General features: G+C 36.4%; 1 protein-coding gene across 1 annotated transcript; it reads left to right on the plus strand.

Annotated features, from left to right (window-relative positions):
* Nucleotides 1-1,496: 1,496 nt before the first annotated feature.
* LOC308163950 (synaptonemal complex protein 1-like) lies at nt 1,497-11,537 on the plus strand (the record flags this gene model as incomplete). Its single annotated transcript, XM_080538120.1, has 9 exons — nt 1,497-1,643; nt 2,940-3,095; nt 3,192-3,259; nt 3,618-3,691; nt 3,946-4,004; nt 9,175-9,285; nt 9,387-9,482; nt 10,668-10,772; nt 11,400-11,537. The coding sequence occupies 9 exons, from the start codon at nt 1,497-1,499 to the stop codon at nt 11,535-11,537; spliced, it is 954 nt and encodes a 317-aa protein (XP_080394246.1).
* Nucleotides 11,538-12,694: the final 1,157 nt, after the last annotated feature.

Below are 12,694 nucleotides of genomic sequence, written 5' to 3' on the forward strand. Positions count from 1 at the left end.
TGAAATAACTTTTAGAGACCGCTTTCGGATGCACAAGGAAAATGCATCAGAAATAATTTCTTTGCTTGAGCCTGGACTATCCATTCAGCTGTCTCAACGAGGAAGGCCTGTACCTATTCCACTCCAAGTCCTCATTACCTTGAGGTTCTTGGCATCTGGAACCTTTCACCGGGAAACAGGTGATCTGTGTGGTGTCCATGAATCTACTGCAGATTCAGGGGAGCCACCCCTCCTAAATTTCGTTGTTTGGTACCTGTACTGTAGCAATGACAATAAAGTCCATTCATTCATTCATTCATTCATTCATTCATTCATTCATTGGCTTTGATTGATTGATTGAAAACTTTATTAGAATGTTTGCAGAAGTAGGTACATGAAAGTACATATTACATGCAAGGTCAAACTAAGAGGATAAAAACCCAAGAAAGCCACTGGCTTATTTCAATTGGGGTCCTTGATTTTCAATTCATCGTTACATGTAAGACAGACATAAGAAAAGAACTAGTACTATCTACATGATAATACAGACAAATAACTATTACTATCTACAAGATAAACGTACATCCATCATGGGAAGAACAATACAACAAAACATAAGGTATGTACAGCGGGTAGGACAGGTGGGGACATACACCACAGGTGGGGGCGGGGGACAAAACACAAAGTATGTACAGTGGGTAGTTCAGGTCTTTTAATCTGATTTTTGTTTTAGAGGGTCCAGTTACGGATTGCAGCCTCCTGTAAATGTTTTTTGAGAGTGGTTTTGAAGGTGGGCAGTGTTTTGCACTCCTTTAAGATTATAGGAAGGGCGTTCCACATCTTTACTGCATAGTTTGCTGTGTTCGGAATAGCGTACTAGCATACTACTCATACTAGATATGACGTAGATTTTGAGTATGTAGTACGTTCACAAAGTACAGTATGCGAGATTTGAGTATGCGAGAAATTTAGTAGGCGAGCAGTCATTTCCGGGAAATTTGAAGTCGGTTTTGATGGACACTATCGAATTTCAGCCACGCCCACTGCAGCTCCGACTCACCTGCACGTCACGTGCTTGTAGAACGTCCAGATTCAGAACATTTCAATCTTTTAACTGCCGTTTAACATCTGTCTCCCTCAACTCGACAGGTAATTCACCGTTTTGTGAAACACGGTTTTATTACAAATTGCCTCAATTATTTATCGAAATATCATATTGCTAAATACCCTTGCTCATAAGCTTACCAGTATATGCTTTATATAGCATCTCGACGGACTGTTTGAGCTGCCTGGCGAGTGGCTAGCCCACTGTTAGCATGTTATAACTAGCTGATCCTTGTCAGGTGTCAATCAGCTAACGTTAACGGACTTTAAATGTAGCTAGTTGGGTTGGGAACTGTATAATTAAGTGTACCAATTGAGGTAATTGTAGTAATTAACATTAGCAACACATTCTAAGGCCGTAATGTTTGCCGTGTCTATGTTATCTATTCTAATAGGACCACAGTGCTGACAGGATGGAGAGAGATAGAGGATTCAACTTAATCAACTTCAAGCTGCTGGTGCCTCCCACACTCACAGGGCAGGTCTCCACCGTCGAACCTGTCAAACCTCAGGAAAGCTTCGAGGACATGTGCGGCTACAGGCCTTCTGTGCAGGAGCAGGTAGGCCTAGCTAATTTTATTATTTTATTTTGATCTTAAAAGAAAGGGTTAAATCGCCACAGACTATAGTAGGAATGTATTTAACATGCTATTAAAGTAGCTAGGTACAGTCACGAACTGCTTTGCTCAGTAAAAACGGAGTAGAGTGTTCACTTTTATTTGGTACTATTATCACTAAGCAACATCATTTACAACATGTCTACTACTGCTGACACCCCCACGTATTATATTATTATTATATTAGTGAATAACGTCACACCAGTCTTCTCCCGGAGGAGACCGTTGGGCTACAACGGCAGTTAGTCTCGAGACAGAATAGCATCCAAATATATTCAAATGAAACATTGATACATTGAAATAAACTAATGTTGTAATGTAGATGTAGCTAGATGGTGTAGCTTTGCCTACGTTACTACGGCACGCATTGGGATGTTGGAATGACGCCTAAGGACTGTAACATGCCATGTGTAACAACACAAACTGCTCAACATTGTAGGCTTATATATATATATATTAACCTACAGTAGCTCTTATGTGAAGTAGGGGTCCTAGGTAGTATTGTACTGACAGCAACTGGGGGCAACTCAATGTAAAGTCTACAACCAAACAAAAGCAAGCCAGTACATTTGGTGTGACAGTGTTTCACTTTAACAACGAGGCATACTTAAGCTACTGTGTTTATTTCTTTTTTATTGTAGGGCTACAATAAATATTTTGAAAAAGCATCAACTATGCCGTTTCCCAATGCAAAGGTCGTGCCTATGAAGCCCACCAGAGCAGGTATGTCATTGATTCAAATAATATTGGTGCCACACTAATGCTTGTACCCATCCAAATATAACTCTTCTATTTTCCTAAACATTAGTTATTGTGTAGGCCTGATTTCTTAGACAATGTGTGTCAACTGGAATTGTTGTAAAAAAAAAAATCTCTGTAAAGTGTGAGTCGCACATAGATCTGGAGGTAGCAGTATGTCCTCAGAGATTATTCTGTTTCTCAAAAGATGTAGGCCTATCCAAGATGACAGTTGTGCCAGAAGAAGAAGAAGAGGAAGTCAGTAAACATGAAATGCTTGTGTGAAGAGTGCAGACTTTTTCTCAAAGACCATTCTTGGTCTTGATATGTGTAGCTAACCTATATTATTGCTTTGTGTAACATTTCAGAGAGTAATACCATTTTACTGTATATTATATATATTTTTTTTATATCATAGAAAAATTCTGACATATTGGCCTATGTATGATATATTCCCCTAGACTCTCAGACATATGTTTATGTGTGAATATATTCCCCTAGACTATTTGCAAACCGAGTCAACTGTGCTCAAAGCTATATGATGAAGTTGAGAAAGTCAAATGTTGGAAAGTCAAAGTGGTCTCAGAAGCTGTACAGAAACTACAAGAAAATAAAAGAACAATTGAGACTCAACGCAAAGCCATCCAGGAATTGCAAGTAAGTAGAACAGGTTATATTTTGAAATGGCGGTGTAAATGACTTGCTGTTGTCCTTTGGTATATTCATCACAGATGTATTGTCTGCTTGTTACAGTTTGGAAATGAAAGTCTCAGCATAAAACTTGAGGAACAGATCGGTGACAATGCTGATCTTAGGAACAAGTATGTATAGTATTTGATTTTGTGTGAAATTAATATTTTGTCTTGTTATTAATTTACACTGTAGGCCCTACTCAACAATCTAGTCTTAGGCTAGGGTCAACAAAATGATCCCTGTTGTTGTTATCGGCTGATTTGTTGCAATAGAGGGCTAGATTCAGTGGAATCCACACTTTAAGAACAGTGACACTGAACAGAGGCTTCAAAGAGCCATCAATTAGTCAGAAAGAGTTGCGTGCTGTTTCATACAGTTGAAGTTGTACAATTAGTTTTAGTAATTAGAATGTGTAGGTTAGCTTCCAGATACCTTATATAATCATGAATGTGTTCTATATGTAGCTAATCCTTATTTCCCTGATAGAATGAATGCCACACGGAACTTATGTAACATACTGAAGGATACGTTTCAAAGATCAGCTGAGAAAATAAATCTATGTGAGTATAACATACCAAATGTTTTTACATGCTACCTTGCAGAATTAGACTGACGTGTTGTGGCCCATGTACTATATTATTAGTTCTAGTATATTGTACTATATTATTAGTTCTGGTATATTGTACTATATTATTAGTTCTGGTATATTGTACTATATTATTAGTTCTAGTATATTGTACTATATTATTAGTTATAGTATATTGTACTATATTATTAGTTCTAGTATGTTGTACTATACTTCATGTTTTCTTAGGTGAGTCTGAGAGAGAAGAAACCCATCAACTGTATATGGAGAATAGTGAGAATATCCAGGTGAATGTCATCACCTCATCTCTTGATTGAAATTATTTAATTCCTCTCCAAAAATACTTCTTTGGAGTATGTGCAGGGTAATATTAGTTGGTAGAAAAATTGTTTGTTGATGATCATGTTTATTGTTACTGTAGAGGATGATCAATGCCTTTGAGGGCCTCCGTGTTCAAGATGAAACTAACCGTCATGAAATGCAGAAAGGTATGAATAGGATGTAGAATTATTCTTCCCGGCAGAGGCTAACCGCAGTAACTACGCAAACAGTGAAACTGAGAAAATGGCTTTAAAAATCTTTAATGACTATCCAGCCAAATGCAATACTGCAATTCTTTATATCACATTTCTCTAAAATGTATTGGATTGGTTGAACTCTGACATTTTGTAACAAGATAAAACAGATATTGAAATTTCACTTATGATTTTCACTTAAAATGTCACTTATAATTTCACTTATAACTTATAAATGTGTTTAGGTATTGTGGTTAGCCTCTGCAGGGCAGTATTGGTTACTAGTAGTATAGATTCGGTTGTTGTGGACATTGTCTGATGTGAATTTTAATCGTATAGCCTAGGGCCTACAGTAACTATTAAAGGTTAAGTTCAATAACTCTCCTGTTCTAATCATTCAACAGTCAAAGAGGGCTTGCAACAATTTGAAGAACTAAAGGAGACTTTTGAGAAAGAATACAGCATGAAACAAAAGGAGGTTTGTCAGTAGCAGTAAATCTCTCTTTAATAAATGAATAAATTAGAGCTCTCCAATTCCAGTCCTGAAGTGCTGATGTAGGTATATGGTGTACAGGCTATTTAATATGTTGTGTTAGGGCAGGGCTGGAACAAGAGCCTGCACACTACATTACCGAAGTTGGAGACTCTTGGACTCTTGATATAGGCCTAGCTTATTAATAATGCATCTTGTGACTGGAATTTGACTGTGACCATGTAGGCTAAATCTGAAAACTGGAATTATCTTCCACAGATTGTAATACTTCAGGTTAAAATTAGGGACAAAGAAAATGAACTTCAGGAAATCCTGCTAAACCTCCATGAAACCCAGGAGAGTTTCAAACAGTTACAAGAGACCGCAAGTATGAAAGTTGTTTCAAGACAATGACATTTGTCATTGAGTTTATAAATGCAAATAGTGATATCAAGAAAGAAAAATATAAAGTTGAACACTGTTCAAAGTTATTTAAATACCAAGCACTTGCTTGATGTTACAAATTTGAGTCAATGAGCTCCAAGTTAATTATGCTATTGTACTAAATAACAGGTGTTGCCTACTGTATGTTATGCACTCACTTCAACTCCCAAAACATTGCTGTTTAGAGTTAGAGTAGGACTGAATGTTAGAGTAGGACTGACAATAAGTCATCATTGGTATATTATCATTAATTGTAAACTGTAAGAACATCGTATCTCATTTCACAGACCAACAACATGAAGTCCTTCAAAGTTCTAAACAGGAACAAGAATCCCCATTTGAAGAACTACAAAGAGCAGAGCAGCTCAATAAAGATACTGAGGTTAGTACAGTATGTTGTTTCATACACTGTCTTTGGATGTAGAGAAAATAAAATGTCAATGAATTCACCCTGTATATTTAGAAAGAACCTTCTGGTCATTGGAGATACTTATTTAGCTTTATGTAATTTAAACCATGCATTATTTATTTTGAATGTTTAGGAAGGTCGTAAAGCTATTGCTGCTGCACTAGAGCTCAATAAAGAGGAATATGCAACAGTCCTCATCCAGAAAGATGCAAGCCTGGATGAGCTCAATAAAATTAAAGATCTACAAACAGACAAGCTTTTAGAGATTCAGGCCACAGCTCAGGAGTTGCAAACATCATTGACATTGGAGATAGAGAAGTAGGTTCAGTAGACCCCCCCCCCCCCCCCCATAAAACTCATCACTGAAATGGTCTGTTTACTACAGTGTTAATGTTAACTTGCATTTCCCCAGGGCGAAAGAACTAGAACTGAAGGTGACCTCAATCACCAACGACCTTTACAGGAAAAACTCTGAATTAGGTAATGCATTATTCCAGTGAGGGGACATGGTTTATGTTTGTATCATTTCAGTTTAGTTGTGTAATATGCACTATATATTGAAGATCATTCTTGTCTTCTAGAGGAACTCAAAGAGCAGAAAGAAAATAAAGACAGACAGCTACAAATCCTTGAGGATGAATTGGTAATGACTAGAATGACTAATTTTAACTTTGAACACAAGTTGGCACTCTGCTTAAATGGTTGGTTCAGGGCTAGGAGAAACTTTAATCCATGGTTCAGACTTATTTAAATAGCCACTACTAACTTCAGCTAACTTTAGTCACTGCTAACAAAAAAACAATGGGAGTGATGGGAGCTAAAAAAAAAAAAAAAAGAAGTTCAAGATTTGTGGCCACAATCACTTCAATGAACTCTCTGACATGCTTGGAAGGTACTTAGAGGGAGATTTGGCTGCAAATATTGAACACTTTTTTTGAGCCCCCATCACTCCCAATGTTGTTTTTGTTAGTTAGGCTAAAGTTAGCTGTAGTGGCTATATAAACAACTCTGAATCCTGAATTAAAGTTTATCCTAGCCCATAGACTATTTTCAGGCTAAGGAACCAGACCATCAATTGAAACATCCTGAACAAATTCTTACATTTTTGTAATTAATAGTGTGTGTCATAATTATTAAATTATTGTCTGTAGGATGTCAAATCCAAATATATCCTGTCACTAGAGGAAAAGATTGAAGTAGTGAATAACAGAACATTGGAACTCACTTATGATCTTGCAGAGAAAAATGAGCAAGTTCAGCAATTCAAGGTGAGATAACATTCAATTCTATAGATACAATTATATAGATACATTTCTGTCCATTACAAATAATCTATTCTAGTCTACAACACGACTTTAAGCGGAAGTATTTTGCTTCAACTTTATTTCATATTACTGTTTGCACTGGTATTTACTTGTTTTTGTTATTAGGTACTGTAATTATGTGGCTACAATGGGTATGTTATAGTAATTTACGCCAAAGAATCGTCTAGCTTTTTAAAAATGAATCCTTTATCCTTTCCTGGTTTGCTGTGTACAGAAATGTGTAATTAAAACATAAAGGCATTCAGGTTACTAATAGCTGTGATAAAATAGTTATATTTGAATTATAGGCATGTATTTTTACTCTTTTAGATTAAAATGGAGATAAGGTCTGTAGAGAACAATTCACTGGAGAAGGCTCTTAAAAAAGCTGAAGACACACACAATGATTTGAAGGAAAAAGCCCTTGTGACTGAGGTTTGATTCCATTGTCCACCTTTTCCTTGAATACATAAAAGCTGGTATACTTACCTGAACAACAATCACACCATGTTAAATGACTAGAATCACACCACTTATTTTATATTTCCCCAGAGTAAAGTACAAGAGGTTGAGGGGCAGTTATCTGTTGCGTTGAGGAAAGACGAAACATCCATCAAGGAGATAGAGAAATTAAAGAAAGACATTGCACAGCATGAGTGAGTTATTTTAGTTGGAATATCACACACACAATAATGTCAGGATGGTTTTCCTCCACTATAAAGATAATAATGTAATGTGACTTCCCCAGGATGAAGCATGAAGAGCTATCTATACGTTTCAACCAGCTGCAACTAGAGAAGAAGATCATTGTTGAGCAGATTAAGAATCAGTCCTCAGAGACGAAAATTATTGAAGCTCATCTTAAGGTTTGAATTGAAAATGTGGTGCTGTAAACAGAACATTTTAGCTATAATATTTAACTCATTGAGTGCTGAGGGTGAATAAAGTTGCCCCAAAGTATTGTTGCTAGTTTAACGGCCAATGCACACGGCGTGCGATTTTGTCGCACGACAACATTCGATTCTCAATTCACACCAATGAATGAATGAATGTGAATGGAGAATCGAATTCGGCGGTGCGACAAAATCGCACGCCGTGTGCATTGGGCTTAACACCACATAAAACACTTAGTGTTCCGGAACTCTTTGGTAGTTTGTGAGTTAAAGCCCCACAGTGTACTGTACTTTGCAAGACAATATGTTGCTTCTTTCATCTTTGTGTGTTGATGTGCTGGAAATATCTTCACGCCAATCAGGAGATTGAAACAAAAGAGATGACCATCACAAAAGAAACTGAACGACTTGAAGAAGAAAATCATCAATTACGGTTAGATTGAATATCCACATCTGTATATGAGTAATTATACACTGTAAAGAAAGACAATTTAAAAATCCTTCTCCTATTTACCAATAGAGAGGAAGTGAAGTCATTAAACACCAACATAAAAGAACAAGGTCAAGACACTGAGAATTTGGAGAAGAAGCTTGAAGAAAGTGTAAGAAAGTGAACATGTCAACTTGTGTGTGTATACAAATCTCCATCCAAATATTACAGAATGTAGTATATGTTCTCTTTACTCATTTCTCTAGTGTGAAGAATTGCAGGCTGAACTCACTAAAAAAGAGAAGCACATTAAATCAGTGGAAACAAAGGTGATTAGGAAAAAACAAGGAATCAAACAAGTCCCCATGTCTGAAATCTAGAGTGTATGAAATGTGTCTTTTTTTTCTCTACAGCTATCCATCCTGAAGACAAAATTGGAGGGTAAAACTAAATCCCATGATGAATGCCAAAAAGAGGTGTGTAGTGACTATCAAATATCATCTGTAAAAATGTCCATCTCTCGACAACATAATTGTTTTTCATTTAGCTAATTGTTTCCTTGTTTGTTCCCAGATTAAAATGCTGAAAAAACAAAGAGTAAAGGAGGTGGAAAAATCCAGTCAACTTGAAAATGAGGTATGGCATGTTATGACTTATTTATTAAAAGCAGAATGCATCTACAGCAATATGTTAAAATATCTGTTATGCTAATGAACCTAAATACATATTTTAAAGTATAGGGAAATGTTCCCACATTGTAATGCAGTTGTTATATCATCCACTTTAGATTCACAGATTAAAAGAGGAGTCAAATAATATTCAACAACTGAATGATGAGGAATGTCAAAAACTGATTGATGATCTTGGGACTAAATCAACCTCTGAAGCAGAGCTCCAGAAAGAGGTTATTCTTTGGACGTTTATGCAGTACATTTTCAGCTCCCAATAGATGTGTCTGAAAATACATGATATACAGTGTGTTCCCTGCAGGTACAACAGTGGAAGGTCACAGCTGTTGAAGCCATCAAGTGTAAGGAAGATGCAGAAATCAAATGTCAGCACAAAATAGCAAATATGGTCGCCTTGATGGAAAAGCACAAGGTAAGGTTGTCCTATGATAAATGTCCACAAAGTAATCCACTCCACTGCCGAAATGAAATGTTCCTCGTACTATTTAACATTTTGTTCCCTGTTGGTATCAGAACCAGTATGACAAAATGGTTGAAGAGAAAGATGATGCAGAGCTTGTTGAGAAGAAGAGGAAAGAAATAGAGGTTGATGCTATTAGAACATCACTGGTATGCTCATTATAGTATATATGTATACAGTATATTGACATTTAATGTGAGTACTTCTGCTCTGAGCACTTTAAGGAAATGGCTCTTGAAATTCTCCTCAGGAATTGGACTTGTCACAGAAAAACATAGAAACCAAGAGTTTGAAAGAACAACTAAAACAGTTAAAGAAGGAGTGGGTAAGTGTACAGTAGTAAGGACATTTTGACGTATCATTTATTTCATTACTCCAATGCAGTAATTTGATAAGACAATGATGTTATGTATGGTGTTTTACTCATTCATGCTGTCCTGTTGGGTTTTAGGAGAACTTACAACAGGAGATAACAGAATTGAAAAAAGACATGGCATCTCTGCAAATGAGCCAGCAATTGGAGAAACAGAGTAAACAGGTATATATATATCTGGGGATAAATGCTCTGTATTCCATTTGGTGTATTTTTAAAGTATCTGATAGTAATCCATTTCATTTTCTATGTTGAACAATTAGCTGCTTGAATCAAATTCAAAAGGAATAAAATGCCCTGAGACCCCAAAACTAGCTGTCTCCAAGAGGCCTGGGTTTGATTTCTCTAAGACAAAGCAGAAGACTGTCACTCCAACCCCATCCCAAAGCTCAAACAAGAGAGTTTTTTCAACTCCAGACATCAATGTAAGTGATGAACCTCCTTAATTAACCCACTAAATATTAATTGTAATATTCTGGATGCATATCGTGGAATAGGAGGTTGTATTGAATAATCACAGTATAATGACTTTTTGTACATGAACATTGTATGTGTCATGTGTCAAAGGAAACTGAAAATAAAGCACTCAAAACTTCATCGAGGAGTTCCACAAACAGGGTTGGATTAACACTGCAAAATAAGGTATCAGTTGATTCATTTCAGTTAATTTGTTGCATTCATTCATTGTGCTACTGACATGTGCGGTGTGTGATCACTGCATCATGACGTTGATTAACTTACATTGTACATTTCATGTGTCAAAGGAAAATGAAAATGAAGGCCTCAAAACTCCATCTTGGAACACCAACTCCATTCACAACAGGGTTGGAGAAACACCACGGATTAAGGTATTAGTTGATTTGTAGTATTTATTGATTATGTTTTATTGACCATGATTTGCAGACCATTCACCCAAAGGATTCTCCTTATTGTATGTATCCTTGAATGGTCTCCTCTGTAGTCCTACAGAATTAGAACACCACCCTCCACTGAGAAAGCGCTGTGGAGGAGGAGCACCCTGGAGCTTGATCCCGAGTCTGACAGCTCTGAGCAGAATGATTTATTGGTAAATCATGACTCTCCTTTATGCTGGTGTTTAAAGAACACACTGTTCTTATTTACTTACTTACTTACTTACTTACTCACTCACTCACCTATTTACTTACTTACTTACGCACTCACTCACCTATTTACTTACTCACTCACTCACCTATTTACTTACTTACTTACTTTTTTGTTGTCCCATCACATACATCAAAGTACATGATAATACATCCGATAATACGTCCCATCACATATTGGATCATACTGATGTTCTTCTGGTTCTTTTCATTACAGAGCTTTGCTGGGGCAGCTGAGCCATTCAAGAGCAGCTTACAACCAAGTGTCTCTGCTGTAAAGCATCCCAAACTGGACATGTTCAAGAAGGTAAACTGAGCCTCTGTATATTCCACTCTTGCATTTATGCTCCCCCTGATGTACACACAGTAGTTTAAATCATTCAATACAACTGTAATATATTGAATTTGATTCACAAATGTGGTGTGGTGTTTAGTATACAGTATGATATGTCATAATCTTAGTAGTCTCATTTGTAGTTAAGTAATTGCTATATGATTTAACAGTTAGCCATTAATTAATGTCTTACTAGTTTACTTCCTCATTTCTCTTTATATTATCCTTATATTTTCAGATTCCAAGCCTTGCCTTTCAGAAATCACCTGGTGCCTTAAAGCTGGCTGCCATGAAACGGATGAGGGATGCTGGTTGGACAGCTGTCACCGGCCCTGACAAAAAGAAGAAAAAAGACACTGAAAAGATCTTTGCGTAACCAATGAGTTTTCCTAGATGGATAGTGTTTTACATGTTTGGAGATGCAATATACTCTTTCATCACACAAGTTCATACATGCCTTAAAATGTTTAATGTTGCTGAGAAAAGCTGTTGATGAAAATACATTTGAAATGTAAGCTTGTGAAATTCATTGTTTTGTGTAACAGTGTGTGAGTAATGTTGTTTCTGTTCAGCCACTTTACTTTACTACAAAATGCTTTTTAGTTTTGACTTAATAGAGTCCATTCAACATGAGAGGTTTTGTGCTCATGACATTTATTGCACTTACTTTTAACAGCATTGTTTTGCTTGTCCTGTTCCTCTACATTACATTCAATGATGTATTGTTATTTATTGTTATTTATATATATTTTATCATTAAAGAAAATGGTGTTAAATTAATCATCATATCCATCTTGTATTTTCTACCTAGTACATAGTAATGTCTCTATTAAGCCCACAGAACAAGGTCAAGGAACTTACCCACAAGAACTATACAATACAATTGGTAAAGTAAAGAGAATTAAAAGAGAGCTAACTCAATGTAGGCCAGTTGGCAAGAATGGTCAATTAAGAATCATTGTCAATAGGCTGAAATGAATGAAAGGAAGGGGCCTCCTAGCTACCTGGGGACTACTCTTGCTCCTCATTTAAGAACTCAAGCCGGAATTGTGAGGGCTGGGAGTTGAAATTATGTTTATCCAAATTGATTTCACCCTCCATCAAGCTAGTAGTTGCTAGTAGAGTCCCCCAGAGATGACTAGTGTGTCTTCTGCTGCTACCAATCTGTCCACTAAAAGTAAAAAAAATGTGTCCAAGTTCAGTAAAATTACAGCTCAGATTTTCAGCTGATAATGATCAAGGCGACCACATTTATTTCTGTCTCTACTGTAACAGTTTGTGACCATGGATGTGCTTTGACATGATTTTTCGAGGTGAAAGGAGTATTTAGATAGAAAGGTTTGACAAAAAATAACAGCATCATAAAAGGTAATCCCAAGAGCCTACGTCTTAAATCAAAGCAACTTATTATAATATCACTGCACCTGTTTTCTGAAACTTCAGGAAATGACAACTGAAGATTAAACATGTATTATTCTTATGTCATTCCAACATGATCACAACATTCAGAAAATAGATTTTAGCTCACCTTGC

The sequence above is a fragment of the Nansenia antarctica genome (genome assembly GCF_963989245.1).
Source record: "Nansenia antarctica genome assembly, chromosome: 8".
Lineage (NCBI taxonomy): Eukaryota > Metazoa > Chordata > Actinopteri > Argentiniformes > Microstomatidae > Nansenia > Nansenia antarctica.